The sequence below is a fragment of the Sabethes cyaneus genome, chromosome 3 (genome assembly GCF_943734655.1).
Source record: "Sabethes cyaneus chromosome 3, idSabCyanKW18_F2, whole genome shotgun sequence".
NCBI classification, from domain to species: Eukaryota; Metazoa; Arthropoda; class Insecta; order Diptera; family Culicidae; genus Sabethes; species Sabethes cyaneus.
The window spans coordinates 220,742,643-220,769,343 of record NC_071355.1 but is presented as its reverse complement, the minus strand read 5'-3'; the positions used below and the strand labels follow the sequence as shown (position 1 = coordinate 220,769,343).

The window sequence follows — 26,701 nt, the reverse complement described above, 5'->3', positions numbered from 1 at the left end:
GCGACAAAGTACTTATTTGTTGTATTTTACGCCGTTCCTAGACCAAGCAGATTATCTGGATCTGGCGGAAGATTAATTGGATCATGCCAGGGCAGATTTCGCAAAGCTGGTCATATAAACTTTTTTTGAACTCGTTCGAACCGAAGATTCTAGTAGTGCCAGTGGGCAGTCCAGAGTAGACACGCATTCTCGAGGGGTGGACAGACTTGTACACAGTAGAGCGCTTTGAGACAATGTGAACCTTAAAATCACGTCCAATTTTGGCATTACATTGTAACCGATGGGTTTCTTTGGAAATAATCATTGTGCTTGATGTCGATCCAACGCCAGTTTGGGGTCAAGAGTGACATCAAAGTCGTTTAAAAACCGATCAACGATTCTGTAGCTAAATACGATTTGATACGATAGAATGTAATTACCTTGCATTTGGTAATACTAATCGTCAAGCTTTTTTTATTTACACCAATTCGCAAATATGTCCAAAAGTATTCGAAGACGACGACAATCCGCGCTGCAGCGAACCGTCAAGTATATTTTGAGATCAACAGCATATTCCAGTATGCAACCAATCCCAACAGCAGAGGCATAGTCATTGAAAGATAAAATAAATAAATATTGTCCTAAATTACAGCCTTGGGGTACACCAGGCTTAAAATGTATTTTCTGACAAATTCTTGAACAACCTCCTTAAAATAGAATTTGACAGGAGAGTTGGTGCTGTATTATTCAGTAAATATAATTTAAACTAAGTTTTAAGTTTCAAAAAACAATAAAATCTCAAAAATTCTAAGTGTATTCTTACATAATGTTAACGGTTAGAACCAATTGTTTAGAGCACATAGCAGAAATTCCACACCATATTTCAATAAAATTTAAAGCAAATCAGCCGCTGATGAGGCGGGAATCGGTTCAATTATATTTACACGTAAATAAAATTCCATTCACCACATTGAAACTATACTTCATTTATTCCACCTCAGTTCGCATTGTTTCGGGGCACCCTACCGAACGGCCGGCCCGACAGTAGTGTGTGCTGCATTCGCACGGCTGGCCACCAGCGCCATTCATTTTGTAGAGAGAAAATGCACAAAAACACATTCCCCACCAAATGGCGAGGTTTCTACGCTGTTGCTTTGCTATGCAACTCCATATTGCAAGCCCGAATTGGCCGCTTACCGGCCGGTTAGCGTGTGATGCCACGTATTCAGTTGTAGCCGTGCTCATAGTCAGCGAACAAACAAACGAATGTGGTCCACCAGAATTACCACGAGTGCTGCCAACGTGGCTACGGCCACTGTATAGCCCCGGCACTCGAGACCTGCACTTACCAAAATGAAAATTAAAAATTAATGCGAGAAAATTAAATAAACACATTCTAAAACTATAAATTACAAGCGCTATTGGGCCGTGCCGGGGCTGTGTTTGCCGTGTGCACGCGTGCATACTTCAACCGACAGAGGGACAGTTTCGCGCCATTGCAGGCGGCAGCCGGCGGCGCCGCGCTGTTTTATGGCCTGTTGGTTTTGCTGAACACAGGAAATGGCAATTCAGGGTACGATTGTTTGATCTACTCCTGCCGACCGACCGACGGTGCGGGGTCGGTCGGTCGGTCGGTCGGTGTGGTGTGGATCTCTGCAAATAAGGGTTTTCTCGCCAAAGCAGCAAAGGTTTTTGCGCTGATGATGCCTTTCTCTAGTGGGGAAACTTTCTGCATGTAAATTTGTTTGTTTACTTGCTCGGATTTCCTTAAGCAATTTGCGAGCTTCAGCGAAACGGAAAGTTTTCGCGCTACTTGTTAACTAATTTGTTAGGATGAGTGAAGCGGAAATCCCACCAAAGCCCGAGTACCCTTACGGGGGATGCAGTTACTACCGACGACTGCCGCAGTTCAGTAAGTGGATTTGCGATTCTATTAAAAGTACGATAACTTTTGCGAATGAAAACGTGAAATATGTGTGCTCTGCTGACTTCCCACAAAATAAAAAAATCATTAATTCGGACTTAAAATCTACTTTAAGATTTGCTATAAAAATAGTAATGGAAAATGCTAAATCGGGCAACTAAATTTTCGCATTAAAGTAAATTTTTTACTTAATCAGCAATTAAAATTTTAGGTTAGCGTTTGAAAAGCAAATCTCTTTTCTTAAGTTTTCGAGCTTGCTGACAAATACTGACCAGAAAGTTACAAGGGACGAAGAAAAACAGCTAATCACTGCGGAAAAAATAAGCAAAAATGGTGTTTTAATACATGTATTCCTGCACAGCCTACTAATCTTGTTACGTAAGACTTGTTTTTCATTTCTCAGTCTAAATTCCAATATATTGTCAGAAGGTCATGCTTTGAAATGGGAATGTAGTCTCTAAGCTGAGCTATTACTTTTTACTAAAAACGTTAACGATATAAATTGTTTTCACCTTTTTGCTACCCCCCTTCCACAGACCACGTACCCATTCATTAATTAGCGTTCACTGTGAAAATCGCACCATTTCGGCTTTCCCCGCCGGAGACAAAATGGTAAACAAATCAATTTATTGTTGACCCTGATCGTCGCGCAAAATGCTTCCATTATTCGTCTAAAAGAGCATACTAAAAGAAACAAGTCAGGGCCGAGGCAGGCTTCGCACAAAAAGTCGCCTTTGTCTGGCAGGCCAATCGTGTCAAGAAAAGAAATCCACGGGCAGAAAAACAACTCTGGCTCTGCCGCAACCAACCCGAAGCCCGTAGTTCAGTGCTGGGTAGTGAACCATTTGGCAAAACTGCGGCCAACGGTTTCGTGCGCGCAAAAAAAATGCGAAGAAGAACAAAGTTTCGATCGGAAAATCGTGTTATTTTTGTTTCCTCAGTTAGTCTTTGCCGCCACGCTTCGAACCTAAATTTACCCAGCCTCGCCATCAACGAGGCGTAAATCTCTGCTTTCTAAGAAAATAATGAAGAAACTCTCCCGTCAACTGATTTTCTTTGCCCACAGGCCCACCCAAATACGAAGGATAGGTAGGCATGCTTTCTCCACAAAGACGCACCGACGAATCTTCGCACAAAGGCTCTCTCTCTCTATTCGAGCACACATCGTTCAAGCTGTTTGCACGGTGCTCGTGCCGAACTGGGAAAAACAACATGCGAAAAGCAACACAAAAAAAGAAAACCCTCTACAAGCGGCCGTCGTCATACTTACGGCTGTCCAACTTTACCCTTATGCCTACCGCAAAATTCCATACACTTCCACTGGTGGATTCCCCTGGGGAAACTCGTAGCCAAAAGGTTGGACAGATTATCTCACCGCTGGCGGACCCCAACATTGGCTAGCCGTTGACCATCATCCCTATAACGGTCGGCCCGGGGTGACCATTTCAGATCGATTGAGTCCGTGGCAGGCATGACTTCCCCATGTGAGTCTGTCTACCCATCCCGGGATGCTAGGTACGGTGGAGAAAGTTGACAAAACCGATGACAGCTTTATCGTGGTCGCAACAATTTACACGAAAAACAAGAGACTAATAAATAACCGCAGAATTATGGGATTCTTTCTGGTGTGTGTGTGCGTTTTTTTCTTTTGAGGACAAAAAGGACGACATCCAGTGCACAGTAATCAGAGGATAGTGTCCTACATACGTGTTGAGGAGGGTAAGGTAAGGGAACGCAATTGACCAAATTTCGTTGGCAACGAATTTTGCGGTCTCGTAGAGCTGTCGGATCTTACGGAGCCCTTCAGAACGAGAAAGAGAGTCCGTTCGCACTGCATATTTTCAGAAGATAGGACTTTTTTACTTTGATTCAGAAGAAATGAAGTCCAGCGCACACAAGAGTAAGATGAAATACTCGGTCTGTGTGTGATATGAGCGGTTAAGCAAATGGGTAGAACTCTTACACAAGATAAAGTATGAGGAGTAAATCATTGTGAATTACTGACGGGGCGTGGATTGTGCCGGTTGTGCGCGCCGTTTCCTGCGACAATTCGGCGATCTTGGCCTCATTTTATTGCTTCCGTTGGATTTGAAGTAAGGAGCAAAAAGCAAAAGGCAGTATTTATATTGCCATTTGCAGAGCTTAATGACGTAATTATTGTAAGCAGAGCTCTGCTTCGAGGATAATTTGCCATTTGCATCTCTTGAGCACAGTTGCTTTTTGCTTACTCTTAGTGAATTCTTCCTTAAGAATGTTTTAAACTGGTAATTAAAGGATCTTCTGAAGAATTTATTAGATGGATATATTTTATTTACGCTCAAGTACTAGTGCACTGTCATTCTAAAATCCAGATTTAGAACTATTTTTATCTAAAGGTATTAATGTTGGAGTCAGAAAGTCAAAATTTTTACGCTAAAGTTTCATTAGGAAAAGCATCACCAAAAAGTAACTTTTTTACCTTTTATTTGTAACTTATATCAGGTGTTTAAAATGGCAAACAATCATGAATCAAGAATGGTGTTATAAACTTTACTGAAGGAACCATCGTTTTATTTTCAATGCTTTTGTTTGTTTTTTTGAAGGAAATGTAAATGATTCATAGAAGTAACAAGTATATGTGTGTAAAAATATTTAGTTGCTTAGGTTCCAGTGTTGCCCATTCCCTTAAGAATTCCTTTATTTTAATTACTTCCTTCTACTGGTATTTTCGTTTGTGGTAACTACAGTTATAAACGAATCAAAAAAACTACCGCATGGTTGACGTAGGACTCGCTAAAATATATGATGAACAGTATTGGTCCCAGGTTACTTCCCTGCGGAGCTCCAAATTTATTGCGAAAACGATACGATTTAGTTGAGCCTAATTAACCTGAGAGCAGCCGATTTGTTAGCTAGTTCTGAAACCAGCACACGAAACTAACAGAAGCCCCTAAGCGGTTTCGTTTCCGGAGCAAAATTAGGTGGTCAATGCGGTCAAAAGAAGCTTTGAGATCTATGTATACTGTGTTTATTTTAGCTGCGTCTTCCATCTGGCGAAAGCAAAATGAACAAAACTGCATTAGATTCGTAATAATTATGCGTTTGGGAAAAATGCCATGTTGCTCCATCGTAATATAAATAAAGTGAAATCATACTTTACTAAACAGTAGCTCACTCACGAGGATCTCAAGTAACTTAGAATCAGCACATAAAGATGTTATTCCACGGTAGTTCACGACGTTGCCACTGACGAACTGACATGACACATAGAAGAAAATTCTTCAAAAACCATCGTCCTACACATTTTGCTTGCACACTAGCGCCGTCTGTTATGCATGTTGCGGAGTAGCTTGCATTTGCAGGGTTTTATACTGTTGGTTTTTTACATTTGCAGGGTTTTAATTGTAGGTTTTTTACATTTGTATGGTTTTATACTGGAAACTCGAAGCAACATTCGAGCGCCGCGATGTGGATATGTTGCGAAACATGCTTTTTTGAAAAATAAGTTGTTTTTGAATGGACGATGGAATTAACGCAAGTGTCTCGTCTGTTTTTCTGTGACGTTGCATTTATCTTATTTTTTAAATACTGGAAAAATATAAGATCTTTTCCAGGATTTCGGGAACTTACTTAGTCGAAGAGACACCTATTGCAAATGTTCAGTAGTGGCTTATATAACGCATCAGCACATTTTTTCGAAATTACAGACGATATCCCATCAAGGCCTACATTACACACAGCTTTGAAAGGCCGGCTTTAATGTTAGCTTCGCAGAATTGTGTACAACCTATACTGAACAGGTTTTCAAGAACATTGCACATCGCCTCGTTAATTTAGGAAAGAAGACCTGTAGCTAAGCTGTATAAAATTACAATACAATATGGCGCTTGTCAAATAACAATACATCTGTTTAAAGAGTTTTATAGAGCTATTAAAACGGTAACACCCTGAACAATATACTGCTATTATGAACAATATACTGCTATTATGAACAATATACTGCTATTATGAAGAATATTAGAGTTCAACCCGGAAATCATTTTGACGTAGGACTACGTCTTACGGCAAGTTTTGAGATAGGGTGTCATTCCAAAAAATCAAAAAATGCAAGCGTCACGAAAAATGAAAGATTTTGAGCGCTAATAGCTCAGCGGTTTTCCGATCGATTTTCAATATTCTTACACCAATCGATCGAAAAATCTTCTAAGAATTGACTCAAATGAGGAAAAGTATGGATTCTTGATGTTGAACTATTGAAAAATTGAAAATAATGAATCTATGTTTTACCAGAATTCTCGCTTCGTGATTGGTTGGAAGATTCTTTACGATGTCTAAACCTATACCAATTTGATATCTGTGCTTGGGAAGTAAGCCAAAACAAGTGACAAAGTTTCCTCATTTTAACAAGATTTCTTAACACCGCGATTAAACCTAGACCATTTTGATGTCTTTGTTTGGGAAGTACGCCAGAAAGAGTGACAAAGCCCCCTCGTGCCAACAGATTTCTTACGAACGCGATTAAACCTAGTTCAATTTGATGTCTGTGTTAGGGAAGTGTGCCAGAAAAAATGACAGAAGTACGTTGCCCCATCAGATCGCAAATTCTTTACTGCGAGACGAATAAACCTCGGCGAATTTGATATCTGTGTTGGAAAAATGCGCTACAGCTGTAGTGTTCGGTTATAATACGACTCTGTATGAATACGCATGCTTGCCGTTTCATTAGAAGTGTAGTGAAAAACTGTGCTATTAATAAAATAGGATTGAATTGGTGAAATCCCTTTAACGTGGGGAACCATGGGTAATAAAAACAATCTTTAATTTCAGTAAGGTAGCTGGAAAGTAATAGTTTGTGTTATTAATTTTGTTAAATTGTTTTCAAATGCAATCTTTTGAGAATTGAACGTACGCAATGCTACTACTTTGATAAATTTTACATACAACGCATGTAGCATGTATATATGTTGCATATAGCACGTATATATGAAGAATCGAATGATTACAAGCATGAATACATGCTACTATCACTACAAAGATACTTATGTAGTCCTGCGTCACCTATATACCCAAGCAACACAGCTTGTTATAGAATAGTATAACATTACATACATCAGAACTTCTCTATTACCAGAAAAGCGCAAAAAATTGAAGTCTAATCAAACAACAATTGAAAGAAGTATGTATCAGGTTATTTCATTCCATTTTAAAACGTTATTATAGCATAACCTACAACTTGTTCTTCCAGTAGTTGAGATTTAGTAATGGAGATATAATAAAAACTTTATGTTGACATGTTGACAAAAACAAACATTATTCATTTGATATGAGCTGTCAAATAAATTCATGTTATCACAAAACATTTCAAACCCTTAATAATAACGACACATGTTTTCAAAGTACGTTAATAGTACCCTTAAACGACTACTTTCTTTGAAGAACTTGTTTTGTGTGTTACTTGGGTATGCGGTCGTGTCTTGTACACAACCCCTCTGATTTTTTCATACGAGTCTATATTGCCATATTATAGTATTTTTTAAGCCTGCAATAGACTAATCTCAAGATTTTAGTCTTGACCTTGGAATGAGGTCATACATATATTAATATTTTTTTGAAACGATGGTTCTACAATTGATGAAGGGACGGTAGGGGAAAGAAATGGAAAATTTTTTGGTGAAGGAGGAGGGGGAAGAGCGGGAAGGAAAGGTCAAGTCGTAAGGGCCGGCATAGTGTCGTCGTCCTGAAAGTAAATAGTAGTTAGATTAAAAACTTCTCGCTCGGTGGTAATCTGCAATTGATGCAGGAAGCGGCACAATATGTGTCGATAACCCAACCAAACGCGTCGCTATCCTTGAGAAGTGGCTTTTGCGGTCTCCTTTTGTCCAGCGCCTCTATGGTTCAAAGGTACAAGTACCAGCGAACCACATGCCCTGGAGGGTGTTGTGAGTTCGAATCCGGTTGTAATCTCAGATTACAGCTTGATTCGACTCATGCACCTTCCAGCATTGGACAAAAGGTAGAAGTCAAAATGACTACTTGTCAAGCATAGCTACCAATACCTCCCCCCCCCTTTCCTTCCCGCTCTTCCCCCTCCTCCTTCACCAAAAAATTTTCCATTTCTTTCCCCTACCGTCCCTTCATCAATTGTAGAACCATCGTCTCAAAAAAAAAAAAAAAGAAGCCAACAAACCAAAATTTATCAAAGCTAAGGGTGAATTGCAGAGAGAAGGTTATTATCAATTGGTTTTTAAGTCACGGCAAGCAACTAAAATGATTTTGCCAGAAATTGAAATTGACTAACTGAGTACATATATTTATTTTGTTAAAATGACAAGTTGTTGATTTTTGCAAAACTTCGATTGCGCGTAGATTTTATCCACCTATTCTATCAATTTGCACGATAAAATTTAATGCGCATAAGCTGCAAACCAACGGAGACTGCTGAAATTTTTTTATGGGATATGCTGCTAAGATCGACTGAAGCAGTTTTCGAAATAAAACTGACTGGAAAGCCAAAAATCCACAATACAATTATGGGATATTTTATTATGATCGCTATAAACCAAATCGATCAGGATTATCTGACAGAAAAACTTTGTATTTTCAAGTTAATAAAGCTAGCGGACTGATTTAGCTTTTCAACAGTGCAAGCTGTAAGCTTTATAGCTTTGTAGCGAAAAACTTCATTAAATTATGTTGATAGCTGTCAAGCAGCGAAAAGCATAACCGGTTTTATTGCTGCTTTCTGTGGATTGTCATAGGACTTCTTAAGCTTATGACCTGATTTTTAAAAAAGTCCTAAAAACCTTCTGAAAAATGGACCCCTTATGGGGTCGTAAGGCAGTTTTATATCGGTCATCAGGAAGTTCTGATGAAGCTCGTAGTTGTATTAGCGGTTTTATGGAATTGGTCATGAAGATCACTAGAGGAACGTAATAAAACTTCGAATTGATGCTTGGTCTCGATTGACTCGGAGGAAGTCCAATGTTCGATGACTTTTTGCAACTATCATAAATTAATTCTTGTAAATGTGATGAATGTTGTCTTCCAAGGTGTCAACTGCATGCGGCTTTGCGGTGAAAACTAGGGTTCTTGGAAACCAATGTGCGAGTCCAACATGCAAAATTTTTTATGCACCGAACGTTTCAATACCTCAGTTGTTGCATGCGCGGTGTGGCATGTTACGCCGTCTTGTTGAAGCCATACACATTAGTAAAAGATATTTCCATGTTACAGTTTGAGCTTAATAGGTCGTATAAATAAAACAGTTTACTTTGCTTTTCCCGTGTAAATCTTATGGGAGAGTTTGCTCTAACTCTTTTATTCATACGGCCTAATATGTTGTAGTTCTAAACTACAAAATATGTATATAAAACAGTTTGAGTCAGAATATTTCGGAAGGAGGAATTGCCAAGTAACAATTCAAAGTTTAATTACATTCTATAAAACCGTTGATAAAACTACACTAAAGTCTTTTTTTACGCAGATTGTTTTTTTCGATTACTCAAACACGGTGCAACTTAGGGACCAGTTACAAACTACGTGACGAATGTCGGGCGTCTCCCAATTGCATTGAGTAAAAAGTGAATGGTCTCTAAGTTGCCCCGTTCTTAATAATCTGTAAAAAAAGAACTTGAGTATGTGAGCTTCATCAGAACTTTCTAATGACCGCTGTAAAACTGCCTTGCCACTCTTGAGAAGGTTTTTATAACCTCTTTAAGAGCTAGGTTACAAGCTCTGCTGAAAGCAGCTATAAAGCCAATTATACTATTCGCTGTTTGACATCTAGCGCCATAATTTAACGAAGCTTTTCACTGCAAAGCTATAAAGCATACAGCTTTCTCTGGTAAAAATCTAAATCATTCAACCGGCTATGTTAACTTGAAAATACATCTATGAGCAGAAAAGCTAAAGTTTTACTTTCAGACCATCCTATTCGATTTGGTGTTTAACGACCATAATTAAATATCCGATAGAATAAATAATAAATTTTCGGTAGTTTCCGTAGTTGTGCAGCATACGCGCATTAAATTATGTCGTGCATATTGGTATGATCGATGGATAAAACCAACGCACCAACAAAGTTTTGCAATTTTCGAAAACTAGTTGTTTTAACAAAATAAATATGTTCAGTTAGTCAACCGCTATTTCATGCAAAATCATTTTAGTTGCTTACTGAGACATGAAAACCGATGGATAATAGCTTTTTTCTGTAACAGACTTTGCTTTGATGAATTTTTGATTGCGAGTTAAAACAAAGGTAAAACAATACTAGAATATCGCAATATGGCCTCGCATAAAAAAATCAACAGTATTATTGTGGTTTTATAGCTAACTACAAGTAGTTTTTGACTTGTATCATCTTGGAATTGCACAATACCATAATAAAACCAGAGGTAATGATTAATGCCGCAAGACAACCTGCACAAAGTTCTAATAAAACTAAGCCGCTTCGGATTTTTACTTCGGTTATGCGAACTGATTCGTTATTTATATTCCAATGTTATTATGCCTAGTGGCGTTATGCCAAACCGCATTATGCCAAATGACTTGGTTCAAGCGCGCATTTATAGAAAAACGAAAGCGTAATTTTGTAAAGTATGCCTATCGTCCGTATGTCTAACGACACGCACCCGAGTGTCACGGCTGTTTCGAGTTCAACAAACAGGTGAAGGGCAGACATGAACAGGAACATGCTTGGAAGGTACATCTGTTGGATTTGGTTGGTGAAAATGCGTTATTCTTCAGTGTTCCAGTGAATGAAGTTTTGTTCCCTTGTTCAGGACTAGCTTCTTCTCAAAATGGTTGAAACATTTGGAAACATATAGTTAAAGTTTATACTAAATTAACACGGATTTGCATAAGCGAAAATTATTTTTCTTTTCGGAGAAATTTATAGATGCAGAATGAGGGAGCACCTATGGGAAATCCTTTAGCCTTTCAGTGATAAAAAATTTGATGACAGCATTTTTTACAACGATAGTCTTTCGAATAGATGGAGGAAATGGTAGAAAAGAGTAATAAAGCCAAGAGCGGAAAATTAGATGAAGGGATGATCATTCTAGCAGTACTTACTCGGTTCATGGTTCGTTATTTTTTACCAAGTTAGGAAAATAGTATTAATAACTGAGTAGTGATAGTAGTAATAATGAGTAGTAATAACTGTCAGTGTTTTTTGGGCGTATTTAATTAAAAATGCATATTTTTTGCATTCAAATATCAACACAGTTTGCAAGTTTACTTTGAATTTCCATTCGTTTAAGAGTTGTGGTAATCATGGATACAAAAAGAAACTTGTGATAGGGCCCTATTCTGCAAGTCACGTCGAGCAACTCGGCTCGACAGTCACTGTCGAGTGTCGAGTGCAAGAAGAACGGGCAACATAACGGCTCAATGTACGACCAAAACAAAGCTAGCTCAGGCGTCACTTGCTAACCGTTTAATCACTAGCTTTTTGGCGGTGGACTCAGTCCAGTTACTCGACAAAATCGGGTCGCGTGTGACTTACATAATACCAAAAGTCGACTAGTCGAGCAAAGTGACACTCGACGTGACTTACAGAATAGGGTTTTAGAAAAATTTTCGACCGAGTGATATTTTTTTTAATAAACTCCAGCCACTCGGAACAAACGAAAGAAAATTCTTCTTTCGTACCATCAACCGATACAAGAGAACCGGCTCTTTGAAAATACTTTCCAAACCTGGCTGTAAACGCAAGAGTTCCAATTCGACGGAAACCAGATACAATACCAGGACGTAAGATGGTTAAGGAACTGAGAATTTTATAGCCGACCATGAAGAATATTTGAAAGCTGATCTTCGATTGATTCCATACAAAAAACTGAAAAGGAGAAGATTCCAAAAAACTACAGATATCGGCGGTTGCTCATGCGGTACAGTGATTGTGACATTCTGTTTTCGGACGAAAAAATGTTCCTGCTACACGATCACCACAACCAACAAAATGATCGGATATATGCAGCACATCTTTCTGATATACCTCGGGACAAATTGGCTATTCAAAGGTTCCACAATGTTTTAAAAGTGATGGTAAGCAGATATTTCTCCAAAAATTTGAAGGTTCCTTTGCTGTTAATTGAGCTTGGTGTTAAAATGCCTCCCAGTTGGCCTCGAGGTATGATGCTGGCCTAATAAGCTAGTCGTCGTATGTTCGAATCTCGGCTGGGAAAGGCTGGTAGAGTCAATAGGATCGTAGCAACTGGCCCTGCAATTGTCCTGTACTCTAAGAGCTGGTTGCGAAGTCTGTCGTATAAAAACAGAAGGTCCAGTTTCGATAGATGAATGTAAACCTAGGCTTTGCTTTGCTTTGTTAAAATCAACAGTGATTTTCTGTGATATTTCATCGATAATGTTTTGAAGAATCATTTGCTTCCAATCGTCAAAAATCCCTACCCTATCACTAGAGTAAGGGATCTAGTTTGAAGAATATTTCAGCAATGGTGCGAAAACTAGCACAGGGTCGAAAAACTAGATCCTTTACCCTACTGCTTCCAACAATATTCTTCACCGTCTACCAGGCAAAAGCTACAAGGCCTGGTATGAGGATAATTTTCCGGGTGTTATTTCTTCGAGCCGCCTGATTTGAATCCTCTCGACTTCTATGTATGGGGTTGTATGCTAGACAAACTAGGATGGACTGTAGACTCGGCATTCTACGTAGAGCCGTCGTTAAAAAGATTGATTCGTCACAGCTACATTTGCTCGTTTTGTTGTACTGAATATTGGCCATGCCCCATCAGCTACGATTAGAAGCTGCAAAAATTGTATTATGCATTCGGCATTGTGCTGCCGTGAAGAGACTGAATTATTACAAACACGAGAGTTGTTTTTGAATTGTGCGTATGATTTTCGACTTTCTTGTTACGTATACCGGATGGAGAAATGAGTTATCCTACAGGGAATGTATAAGTAGAGCTCAACAGCTATGAGTTCTGTTTTATTCTGTTTTTTTACCCTCTTTGTCCCATAATTTTGAGCAATACATACTTACTTACTTAATTGGCCTAACGTCTTATGACAAGGCCTGCGCAGTATAATTTCTCCATCTGTTTCGGTCCATGGCAACTGATCTCCAGTTCCGCGGGCACCCAGTGCTCGCCAGATCTCGCTCCACCTGGTCTTGCCACCTCGCTCGCTGTGCCCCTCTTCGTCTTGTTCCTACCGGATTTGATGCGAAAACCATTTTTGCAGGATAGTTGTCCGGCATTCTAGCAACATGTCCTGCCCAACGTATCCGTCCAGCTTTAACCACTTTCTGAATACTTGGTTCGCCGTAGAGACGCGCGAGCTCGTGGTTCATTCTTCGCCTCCATACACCGTTCTCTTGCACTCCGCCAAAGATGGTTCTTAGCACCCGCCGTTCGAAAACTCCGAGTGCTCGTAGGTCCTCTTCTAGCAATGTCCACGTTTCGTGCCCGTAGAGGACAACCGGTCTAATTAGCGTTTTGTACAGTGTGCACTTTGTACGGGGGCTCAGATTGTTCGACCGCAAGTGTTTGTGGAGTCCGTAGTAGGCCCGACTTCCGCTGATAATACGTCTTTTAATCTCACGGCTGGTATTGTTGTCCTCTGTTGCCAGCGAGCCAAGGTATACGAACTCGTCGACTACCTCGAACTCATCCCCGTCGATTACCACGGTGCTGCCCAAGCGAGCCCTGTCGCGCTCGGTCCCGCCCGCCAGCATATACTTCGTTTTAGACGTATTTATCTGCAATCCAATCTTCTCTGCTTCGCGTTTCAGTCTGGTGTACTGATCTTCCACCGCCTCAAATGTTCTGCCGACAGCATCCACGTCGTCAGCAAAGCAGATAAATTGACTGGATTTGTTGAAAATCGTGCCCCGCATTTCGATCGCCGCTCGCCTTATAACACCTTCAAGCGCAATGTTGAATAGCAGGCAGGAAAGACCATCTCCTTGTCGAAGTCCCCTGCGAGATTCGAATGGGTCCGACAATCCACCCGAGATTCTCACACAGCACTGGATCCCATCCATCGTAGCCATGATAAGTCTAGTAAGCTTACCCGGAAAGCTGTTTTCGTCCAAAATTTTCCATAGCTCTTGTCGGTTTACGCTATCATATGCGGCTTTGAAATCGATGAACAGGTGGTGCGTGGGGACTCGGAATTCGCGGCACTTCTGGAGGATCTGCCGCAGGGTGAAGATTTGGTCTGTTGTAGACCGACCCTCCATGAAGCCGGCCTGGTAACTTCCCACAAATCTATTGGCTATTGGCGATAGTCGATGAAAGAGGACTTGGGACAGCACTTTGTAGGCGGCATTCAGGATAGTGATGGCTCGGTAGTTCTCACAATCCAGCTTATCACCTTTCTTGTAGATAGGGCAGATAACCCCGTCTTTCCACTCCTCCGGTAGTCGTTCCGTATCCCAAATCTTGACAATCAATTGATGCAGACAGCCGGCCAACTTGTCCGGGCCCATTTTAATAAGTTCCGCTCCAATGCCATCCTTTCCCGCTGCTTTGTTGTTCTTCAGCCGCTGGATGGCTTCTTTAACTTCCCTTATCGATGGGGGTGGCACATCTTCGTCGCTTGCTGCACCAATGTGGTCACTTCCTCCGCTATCATGGTCTTCCGCCTGCACGCCATTCAGGTGTTCATCGTAGTGCTGCTTCCACCTTTCGATCACCGCACGGTCATCAGTCAAGATACCTCCATCTTTATCTCTGCACATTTCGGCCCGCGGCACGAAGCCTTTGCGAGATCCGTTGAGTTTCTGATAGAACTTCCGTGTGTCGTGAAAGCGGTACAGCTGTTCGAGTTCTTCGCACTCCTTCTCCTCTTGGTGGCGCTTCTTTTCCTTGAAGAGTCGGGTTTGCTGCCTCCGCTTCTGTTTGTATCGCTCCACATTCTGACGGGTGGCTCTACGCAGCATTTGTACCCGCGCTGCGTTCTTCTCATCCAATATCTGCTGGCATTCCTCGTCAAACCATTCGTTACGTCGATTCGGTGCCACACTGCCTAGGACGTTCTCCGCTACGCTGTTAATGGCTGTTTTCACGGCATTCCAACAGTCTTCAAGAGGGGCTTCATCCAGCTCTCCCTCTTCCGGCAGCGCGGTTTCGAGAGATAACGCGTAGTTTTCGGCGACCTCTGGTTGCTTCAGTCGCGCTAGATTATACCGTGGCGGGCGGCGGTATCGTATGTTGTTCACAACCGATAGTTTTTGACGTATCCTTACCATCACTAGGTAGTGATCCGAATCAATGTTAGCGCCCGGATAGGTTCTGACGTCGATAATGTCTGAAAAGTGCCGACCATCTATCAGAACGTGGTCGATTTGTGATTCTGTTTGGTTGGGTGATCTCCAGGTGTACCGATGGTAGAGGTTATGCTGGAAGAAGGTACTACGTATGGCCATGTTCTTGGAGGCGGCGAAGTCGACAAGTCTTAGGCCGTTTTCGTTCGTTTGCGGGTGAGCGCTGAACCGTCCAATCACCGGTTTGAATTCCTCCTCCTGACCAACCTGAGCATTACAGTCCCCGATGATAATTTTGACATCATGTCTTGGGCAGCGGTCGTATTCACGCTCCAACTGCGCGTAGAATTCGTCTTTGTCATCATCGGTACTTCCGAGGTGAGGGCTGTGCACGTTAATTATGCTTATATTGAAGAATCGGCCCTTGATTCTTAATCTGCACATTCGGGGGTTGATCGGCCACCACCCGATCACCCGCTTCTGCATCTCGCCCATCACTATAAAAGCTGTGCCCAGCTCGTGTGTATTGCCGCAGCTCTGGTAGATGGTATGACCATCTCTATACGTACGTACCATCGTTCCTTTCCAGCATACCTCCTGCAGCGCTACGATGTCGAACTTGCGGCTCTTCACTTCTTTAGAAAGCACGTGGGTACTTCCGAGGAAATTTAGAGACCGACAATTCCATGTTCCTAATTTCCAATCGTTAGTCCGTTTTCGTCGCCTGGGTCTTTGCCGATTGTTCCGATTAGAGTTATTATTATTACTTACGGAGTCCATTGCTTTGGTTTTTTTAGTGGTTCAGGCTTGCAAAGCCCGCAACCAACCCCACAGTATCGCCGGAGGGCCAACGTAGCTCGAAGGAGCCCTCCCCCCCTGTCAGCATACGACCTTGGTTTCCACCGGGGTTGGTTACCCGATCTCCACCCGAGGTTGCTCGTATCCCGGCTGGTACCACGAGGAGGTTGGGGTAGGAGTTGCTAGGTAAGAGGCTATGAACCACTGTGGGGTCTATTTTATGCCCAGTGCACAAGGCACCGATGGTACGCATTACCAAGCCATTTACCAACCAATACATGAGCAATACATAACTAGTTTGAATATTCGGACACCACCACTCAAGTGAATACTACAAAATCAAGGATATCCTTTGGGCTTTTCGCTTGATCGATGTGATTTACTTTTTTCACTTAAGCGTTTTAAGCGTTTGCCAACGAAACAAAAATTGTACGTTCCAATACGCTGTCTAGTTTCCGAGAAAAAAGGCACAGGAAGGTCGAATGATGATTTTGCAAGAACAGAGGCTTGCTATATCGAGTTTTTTCCGCGAGTCACATAGATCAACTGACCGGATTCGGAAGTGGGAAAGTCACTGTCATAATTTCTATTCTAATGAATATTTCTAGGAAAAGTTTAAAGAATTTTTTTTTTAACTAAAAATAGTTTGGTATTCATTTTTTGGGCGTCTAAATGCCCTTGAAATTTTCTTCTGTTGCAAGTTAACACTCTTTTGAGACCTTATATTAGGCTCAGTCAGACGAGAGATTTTGAAAATATGGTCTTCCTCCTTTTTTTTATTCTATAGTAGAGAGTATTTCAGCCTGCGGCTGGTTCACCTCTACCCCTTCTTTCTGGCTTAGATTTAGTAAAACAACATTATTATTATATCTGCGTTAAACATTGTACACTTCTCGGTATCAAATACAGATTAGGAAAGATAATGGTTTGTTATATATGTACATGAATTTAGTTGCTTCGATAAAAAATAATTAAAATATGAACATTCGTATATTGTATGCAACGTAATTTTTCACCCCCTAATTAGGTACTTACAGATTGTAATGTACATCCGCCATGTTTGGGCGGTAGCTGAGGGCCGCTTTTAAGGCCTCCTTGGCTTCCTGATGGCGACCTTGCGCGCTAAGGACACTTCCTAGGTTTCCAAGTGCTGCAATGAGATGAAAGAGAGAAAGGAAAAAAAATCAAACAAAGGCCCAAGCATTAATCACAAGTGGCTCATCGTATCATCACGTCACAATGCACACGGCAGCTATAAATAGGTAGATTTAATACACCGCACAGGACAACATTTTCAAGCCTCTTGACGTTCAGTGATGAGAGCTGTTTATAACAACTTTGCAATTAGTGGAATTATTACTCATAAAATTGTCGCCACCATTAAGGGACACTTGACGACATAATAATTATTGCTAGGGTATCGTACAGCGACTCACACGCGTAGCGACAGAGGACTCGGCTGCTGTCGGCTATGATGATGTATCCGGGATGCTTGGGTGGGACGAAGGGTGGTAGGAGTCAAGAAAAAAGTTTTTCCCTGGCGTGACGAGGAGATGCCGTCGTTGAGAGATTCTTGATAACGATGAAGATGATAGCTTGCAGCCAGGTTGGAATTGTGACGATAGAAGACTCATTACTATTAACTCATTCTCTATTGCTCATTAATATTCTATAGAACCGTGACCGTTCGTCGTAAAAGGCATCGTTTCATCTGCGTTTTTCATAAGTTGGAATATTTTTGCATAATATCCAGTGGTGGATGAAGACAATCACTACCGTCACAGATGGGTAAGTTGCTGGGACAATATTTATTCTCGAACTATACCCGAAGCGACACGTCCTTTCCGATGATAGATTGCTTTAATTTTCGAAAGACACCGACAATGGTTAGAGAAGTGGAGAATTATTTCCCCTAAACCTTTTGTCACCCTCCTGAGAGAATGTGAATGTTTCCTGAAACTCTCATTAATCCCAGGCGACAAAGTGTCACTTTGTCAGTTTCCGTTTCGGTCTGGCAAACCTTTTGTAACACTTCATTCTGCGAAGAGACCCTAATTATTTAAAAACACCTTTCCAGAAACGGGAAAAACACCCATCCCGAAACAAAAAAGCTTGCGTCAATTCAACTTAAAGTGTGATGGAGTTTACCTCAAACTAAATAAAATTATATATTTTTGGCGTTTTGAACATTGCTGACAGAATTTCGAGTCGCATTTAGCTTTATGATAAATGAAAATAAAACCATATTTTCATAGGTCTATGTTATCAAACTTTGTACAAATGTTCATGACATACCAAATACCTGTACCTTTTATCGTGAACAAGTTTACACCGTGAAGCGAAAAGTCGGGAGAAGATTTAGCATTGAAACAAATTTCCTGTCCGCCCTGCGCTCCCCCCGAGACACCGGGTTGTTGTTTATTGGATTGAATTTATAATCAATTTCTACCGCGGTCTGCCGTTCGTCGATGCTGTCTTGGGACCAGCAAACGGTTCGCAACGCGTGACAAGCGGCGGCGTCCGACTTCGGCTGCCTTGGGTGACCTTGGTTTGCTGGTAGCCGAACCATTCCGGGGCACTGTTGAGAATTGAGAAGGGTTGATTGCAATCTACTCGTCGTCACCGGGGTTGCTGGCCGGAAAGTGCGTCCTTCTTTAACTCTAGTTCAGAGGATTCGTGGGCGGAGGAAAAAAACAACGAGCCGACATCGGCTGTTATCGAAAAAGTACCTAACCCGGAAATGGGCTCAGGAAACAGAGACAGGAGAATGATAGACTTTAATCCGGGATTTTACACCGAATGGGTCGAGTTAATGCAAACCACCGCGGTATGTTGGCCTGTTTTGTTAAGAGTGTCGTTGGATGTGCACGAAAGGAAAGAAGCCCAAATGGTGGTTCGTTTTTTGATGGTTTGTTTAATTTTAAAAGAGGTTAAGAAATGGCCTAATTGTTTTTGGCATTTTGTCTCTTATAACGACAATTGCTGCGGCTTTATATAATGGCGTTCTGCTAAACTGTTGCACAACAAAAAGGAAATTGCTTCAAACAATTTAAAAAAAACTTTTGTCTATTCTTTTTTTAGAAAAAATATTTTTTTATTTTGGAATTGTCCTTATTAATGCCAGAAAAGAACTTCAGAATAAATTAAAAATGAAACATAATATCAGTTACGTACAACATAAAAAGGAGATGTTCTAAATGAAAGCCTTGAGGGGTACCGAGAGACTTGCATTAGATTGAATTTTAATTCTCACCGTTGAATATAATTGTTTGCAGTAGATTACGCTCAAATCTTTGTTGACACGGTTTGTTTTTTTTTTTTTCAATTATTAGGAACGGTGTAATTTATTTTCATCAATAATTTGAGGCCATATATTCAAATATTTCAAATTTATAGAGAAAACAGGACGAAACAAGTACATTACATGAGCAAGGCAAGATGAAATGAGAGGACAAACGAATATTGGATGAGTGGTTGGATACCCTCATTTTCCCCCTTCTCCAAGACGGTTCATCGATTGGATTGTAACAGCTATTGCAACTTTCTAATTCCCTCCTTTGGATTGAGACTGCTGACAGAGTCCTTTGGCGATGAATATTTCGCTCGTGAGCGATGAAATGTTTACCCTATGGCAGATCATAAATAAGTTCCGAGCGTACAATTTACACAAATCTTCCACAAGCCTACAGATTCACAAATAAACTTTTGAATTTTAAGGCGACGTGTGATTCATTCAAGCGATATGACCTTTGGTAGATAATACTGGAACGTAGTTTTGCGACGAAACTTAGTAACATAATTCGAACGTCGCTAGTTGGGTCCAAATCAGGTTTCAGAATAGCGGATGAGACCTCAACCGCTTTCGTGACGCTGCACACTCAAACCTGCTATTCAAAATACCTTGCAAGGTGCAATGAAAAGAGCAAACGTGGGAAAGATCTATACTACGACAAGGACAAAATATATAAGCTAACTCATATTTTGAAATGACTATACTTTGTATCTTACTAGAACCTATCGGTTTCGATAGAAGAGGAAGTCAGCGAATGGTTTGTATGTCATTTCCAACCATCCGAAAAGTAAATATAAGCTTTTCTGTGAAAATCATTTTCGTATTCATAGCCAGCCGTGCACTTGAGATTACTCTAGGGAGTTTTAACATTGTTTTGTGACTTTTTCCAGACTCTTTTGAGACTGTTTCAAGGTTGTTTTGATACTTTTCTTGATTCTCGTTGAAGAGTTATTTAATAGCGAATTCATAAATTAACCTGGGTTCGTACTAACTTGAACCCGAAATTTATGAACGATATGGGCAGTTTGACAGATCGACCCGTAAACTGTAATGCTAGACAGGTTTAACCTGCGCTTCAAACTGAATGGTGTCAGTTTAACCGAGATGCAATCTCGGTTAATTTATGAACGCTTTGACAGCACTTCGATTAAAACTGAGTGCTAATCGACCTGAGCCAGGTTAATTTATGAATTCGCTATAAGTCTCCGTCCAGACTCTTGAGACTCTTTGAGACTTTTTGACTTTGAGACGCTCTCCAGACTGTTTTGAGTCCTTTGAGACTCTTTCGAAGCTTTTTCAAGACTCTTTAGAGACTCCTTTAATAGCCTTTTGAGACTTTTTTGAGAATCTTTTAAGGCTGTTTTGTGACTTATTGGATATTCTTTTAAGGCTGTTTTGAGATTGTGACTCATTGGATATTCTTTTGAGGATCATTTGAGACTGTTATGGGATCATTATGAGAATCTTTTATACTCATAAGAAACTTTTTTAGGCTCTTTTAAAACTCTTTTGAAACTTTTTCGATACTCTTTTAAAATTCATTTGGAAGTCTTTTGAGATTACTTCGAAATTCACTTGAAACTTTTTTAGGACTCTTTTGAGGATGTCTTAACTCTTTATTAACTTTATAGACACTTTTTTGAGACTGTTTTAAAACTCTTTTGAAACTCTGATGAAACTTTTTCGATACTTTTTTAAGACTCATTTGGAACTCTTTTGAGATTACTTTGAAGTTCAGTTGAAACTCTTTAAGATTTTGAGACTCTTTTTTGACTCGTTTGAGACTTTCTTCAGACTTTTGAATCTCTTTCACGACTCTTTAATAGACTTTTCAAACTTTTTGGGACTCGTTTGAAACTACTTTGAGATCACTTTGACATTCTTTTTAGACTTGTTCGAGACTTTTTTGAGACTCTTTCGAGTCTTCCACGACGTTGCTTTGAGACTCCTTTGAAACTCCCTTGAGACTTTTTTGAAACTCCTTCGATAATTCTTAGAGACAAGTAAGACGCGTTGAAAATTGTTTCCGAACTATTTTGACATTTGAATTGTGGATTTTCGGCTTTCCAATCAGTTTTATATTGAAAAAGGATTTTATATACTGCCAGTATACTGCCAGTATTATATACTGGCAGTATATAAAAGCCGTTTTCAATATAAAACTGACTGGAAAGCCGAAAATCCGCATTTCAATATATGTACCTCAGTCGATCTTAACAGCATATTTTGACAATTTTTTTTGACTCGTTTAAAAGTTATTTAGTACTCTTTTGAGACTGTTTCAAGATTATTTTGAGACTTTGGAACTCCTTCAAGACTGTTTGAAGACTCCTGTAATACCTTTTAGAGGTTCATTTGAGAATCTTCCCAGACTGGTTTTTGTAAATTATTCTGAGATTCTTTTTTGATTCTTTGAAACTTTTTTGAGACCATTTTAAAACTCTTGCGAGACTTCTTCGATATTCTTTTGAGACCACTTTGATACGTTTTTGATTTTTTAGACTGTTTAGAGTATATTGAGACTCGTTTTAGATTCATTTGGGACATTTCGGAGACTCTTTTAGAACTCAATTCTAAAACTCTTTTGATACTCTCTTGAGATTCTTCTGCGACTCTAATGAGATTCTTCCGAGATTTTGTTTAGATTACCTACTTTGAATCTTTTTTGACACGATTGAAAATTTATTGACAGTCTATTAAAACTACTTTGAGACTCTTTTGGTACACATTTGAGACTCTTTTAAAACTCTTTTATGACTTATTTGCGATTCCGTTGAGCCTGTTTTGAGATTGTTTTAACACTCTTTCCGAATCATTTTAGATTTCCTTGAGGCTCGTTTGAAACGCTTTTGAGATTGTTTCGAGACACTTTGGGTACCCGGTTGAGACTATTTAAAGACATGTTTGAGATTATTTTGAGTACCCTTTTGACTCATTTAAAACTTATTAGACAGTCGTTTAAGTCACCTATCATACCGCTTCTTTTCAGGCACTATCGAGCCTCATTTGAGACTTTTTTGAGACTCTTTTAATAGAAACTCTTTTAAGATTGTTTTGAAAACATTTAGAGTTTTTTTCTTCGTTAGGAACTTTTTCGACAATCTTTTAAAACTCTTTTGAAATTCTTTTGAAACCCTTTTAAGACTCTTCCGAAGTTGTGTTTAGACATTTTAGACTCATTTGACATTTTTGAGGCTCTTTCAATAATCGTTTGAGACTCTTTTGATGTTGGTTTTAGACTCCTTTGAGTCTCTCTTGTTTTGAGACTCAGTAGAGACTTTTCTGGGACTCATTTAAGACTCGTTTTTGACCTTTTTTGAGATCATTGTGAGTACCTTTTATGACTCGTTAGTAACTTTTTGGACAGTCCTTCAAAACTGTTTTGAGATTTCTATGATGCTTTCTATGAAAGAGTCTCAGGCTCTTTTGATCCACATTTGAGACTTTTTTAAACTCTTTTGAACCTCATTTGAGATTTTTTAAGGATCTTTTGAGAGAAACTGTTTTAAGACTTTTTGAGATTCTTATAAGCTCTTTTAAGACTCCTGTGAGACATTTTTGAGTCCAGTTTGCGACTCTATTCAGACTGTTTTAGGCTCTTTTGAAACTTTCCAGACTTGCTTCAGATTTTTTGGAGCTCTTTTCCAATTGTTTTGAAACTCTTTTGATATTCTTTTAAGATTCTTTTGAGACTCCAGCATCTCAAAGTTGATCTTTGAAACTCCCTTAAAATTCTATTGAGACTCTTCTAAGATTACTTTGATACCATTTTGATGTTCTTTTTAGACTTGATTTACTTACTTACTTACTTAGGTGGCTTGCCGTCCTAAGACAAAGCCTGTTGAACAAAATTTCTCCATGTAACTCGGTTGAGGGCTACCGCTCTCCAATTCCTCGGACACCGAGTACTCTCCGCCAGATCTCGCTCCACCTGGTCTAACTATCTTGCTCGCTGCGCTCCTGGTCGTCTTGTTCCTACCGGATTTGAGGCGAACACCATCTTTGCAGGGCAGTTGTCCGGCATTCTTGCAACATGCCCTGCCCATCGCATCCGTCCAGCTTTAGCCACCTTCTGGATACTGGGTTCGCCATAGAGCTGTGCGAGTTCATGGTTCATCCTCCGCCTCCATACTCCGTTCTCCTGTACGCCGCCGAAGATCGTTCTTAGCACTCGTCGTTCGAAAACTCCGAGCACTCGCAGGTCCTCCTCGAGCATTGTTCATGTTTCATGACCGTAGAGAACAACCGGTCTAATAAGCGTCTTGTACAGGGTGCACTTTGTACGGGGACTTAGTCTGCTCGACCGCAATTGCTTGTGGAGCCCATAGTAAGCACGACTTCCGCTGATAATACGCCTCCGAATCTCACGGCTGGTATCATTGTCCGCCGTTACCAGTGAGCCAAGGTAGACAAATTCATCGACTACCTCAAACTCATCGCCGTCGATCAATATACTACTGCCCAAGCGGTGTCGTTCGGCCTCGGTTCCGTTGGCCAGCATGTACTTTGTTTTAGACGTATTTACCTTTAACCCAATCTTTTCTGCTTCGCGCTTTAGTCTGGTGTACTGTTCAGCCACCGCCACAGATGTTCTGCCGATAATATCCATGTCATCGGCAAAGCAGACGAATTGACTAGATTTGTTGAATATCGTGCCCCGCGTGTTGATATCCGCTCGGTTCATAACACCTTGTAGCGCTATGTTGAACAGCAGGCATGAAAGACCATCACCTTGACGAAGCCCTCTGTGTGATTCGAATGAACTTGACAATCCACCCGAAATCCGAACACAGCACTGCGTACCATTCATCGTAGATTTAATCAGTTTGATGAGCTTCCTGGGGAAGCTGTTCTCGTCCATGATTTTCCATAGCTCTTTCCGGTCGATGGTATCATATGCGGCTTTGAAGTCAACGAATAAATGATGCGTGGGAACTCTGTATTCTGTGAGACTCTTTTGAGAGAGGCTGTATTGGGACTTTTTGAGATTCTTATGAAGCTTTTTGGGCTTAATTTAGTGTGTTGATATTAAGTGTTAGTTTTGCTAGTTGATTCGGCCCGTTGAGTTTAGTTTTCGAATATACTAGTTTTTTTACAATTTTTTTAGCATCTGCCCCTCTAGAATCTTTACAACGTCCTTTTGTCTCTTTTTAGCATTTCGTTGCTATTATTCATAGTTTTTATGTCGTTTGCGGAAGCCTTTGATGGCGTCTTTTTATCGTCATTTGTAGATTTTTAGGCATTTCTTGTCGTTATTTTGCTAGTCTAGTTCATCATCTTTTCTGCATCTTTCCATAGTACCTATGTTCGTTGTTTTTATTGTTTTATACATGTTTTATCTTTTCTTTGTTTTTTTTCGGTATATTTTCATCGTACCATTGTCGTCTTTCCTCTTTTATAGACTTTTCGCTAACTTAGCATTAGTCCTTAGTGTCATTTTTTCGTCGTATTTTTTTGTGTTTTGGGGTTTGTGTTTCGTAACTTTTTTCCATTTTACGTTGTGTCAACGTTGTCCTTTCAATTTTCGCAGTTCTTCCATCCTCTTTTCAGGGATATTTTCATGCTTTTTTGGAGCGTCTTTTTTCGTGTTTATTGTTTTCTTTTGTCGTTGTCTCGGAGTCTTTTCGATGTTTTTTCATCGCATTTTTATGTTATTTCCGTAATATTTTTCATCTTTTCGTCATTTCATCGTATTTTCGCTTTTTTGTCATCTTTTCATCGTCTATACGCCATAGTTTCGCTGTCTCTTCGTTGTTTTTTCTTTGTATTTTAGTCATTCTTATCGCCTTTTTGTTGTGTTTTATTAAGACCTAATATTCAACAATTTCATGTTATCACGAAAAACTAGTAAAGCTAATTAACGTAAATTGTACAAGAATTCCAACTACTTATTGACTTGACAGCAGTAAAAGATATTGAAGTTCTGTCGTACAACAAATGTGCGAAGACATGTAAAAACAAAAATATTTCACTTTTCCTCGTACTCAAGCAAGAAAAATTAATTAATTAATTAATTTAAATACACTACGGCCACAGTACCACACAGAATATGAATGTATAAAAGTGATAATACTAAAGAACGAAATTTTGCAAGGATCGTTGCCACAGAGCCTTTAGGAGAGCTGAGCCGAAAATCAAAGCATAGTGTTCGGATATTTTATAAATTTGCAAATGACAGTATTCAAGTCTATTAAGACGTTTCCAAGATACGGATGTTTGGTCTTAAAAAGTAACTGAAAAAATCGATTCTAAAATTTTAGTGTCCATCATTCGCGATGAAACATCTCAGAGGTAGCGGATATTGTTATTTCTCTCCGGATATTGTTCTTGTTACCCTGAACATCGTTTTGTAATAAACGTCCAAACAAATCCCTTACCCAACCGCACGCCGCTCGGTCCACCGCTGAACGCCAGCAGTCACCTTCAGCAAAAGTTCGCATTACATATTAAACGAAAAGAAATCTTTTCTGACGGCCTTTCCAGAAAGCCGTAAAAATGTTTCAATTTAACGTGCTGCAAGGTAGGTACCACCCCACTGCGGGCCGAAGCCTGAATGGGCCGCTTGGCGAGTACGTAATCAGCAACGGAAAAAGTTTGCCTACGATAAAATGAAATAATACCAAATAGATTGCCCTGGAAGGCATTACTTGATTCCGCACCTTCCTTTTTCACCGCACTGGTCGTCAGCCAGGGCCATCCCGGAAAGTTGTACACGTGTTCAAGTAATTGGAAGAATAAATGTTTGAAAATTAAATCTATGGAAGCACTCTGGGATCAGGTTCGTCGAATCCCAGCTCAGTTGAGACCGTAAAATCGCATCCGGATGGGCTACCTTGAAGTTCCCAACGACGACGCCGACGACCGACGGTTCGGACGCGGACGGTCATAATCGCCGGCACGGGTGCTTAGATTTTGGAAATCTGATTTAGGACTCAGCTGAGAAGTGTGCTGGCAAAAAGAGCTTGGCCGGGCATTCCGACGTCGTAAAAATGGAAAAGCAATAAAGGATCTCGCTGGCCTTTCCCGACTGCACGCGGGTGTTCTTTATGAAGGTTACGGTAATGGACCTTTGGCGTAATATTTCATCAGAAAGGATCCAGCCAGGATATGGTCGTTGTTGCCGCTGCTGCCGCATCGCATCGGTGTGCGGGCCGAGTTCGGTAATGGGTTTAGGGAAAGATTTCGTAAAGGGTGCTCAGCTTAAGAGAGCGGGAAACGATTGACTTTCGGTGTGGTTGTTAAAATAAATTTTCGATTTTAATGAAGTCAGCATGCTAGTGGAGTCAATCGGGTTTATGGCGAAAAGTTATTATTAAATTGTTAATATTCGTTTTTTTGTCTATAAATCAGATTGTATAGCGTATCAAACAAGAACAAAATTGACAGGATTGATTGACGCTTTATCTCTTAACTACTTCAAATATTCGATCACACTGTACCGTTGTTATTGTACATAAAAATAACCTTAAAAAGTAATTTCCCGTTGCAGAAAACA

At 40.2% G+C, this 26,701-nt stretch overlaps 1 protein-coding gene across 1 annotated transcript in view; it reads right to left on the bottom strand.

Annotated features, from left to right (window-relative positions):
* The window catches only part of LOC128740749 (protein O-mannosyl-transferase TMTC2), a 407,393-nt gene that overhangs the window by 132,789 nt on the left and 247,903 nt on the right, over positions 1–26,701 (bottom strand). Inside the window, exon 6 of the mRNA XM_053836313.1 lies at positions 16,950–17,064. Within this exon, the coding sequence (XP_053692288.1) occupies positions 16,950–17,064 (115 nt within the window). The remainder of the gene's footprint in view (positions 1–16,949; positions 17,065–26,701) is intronic.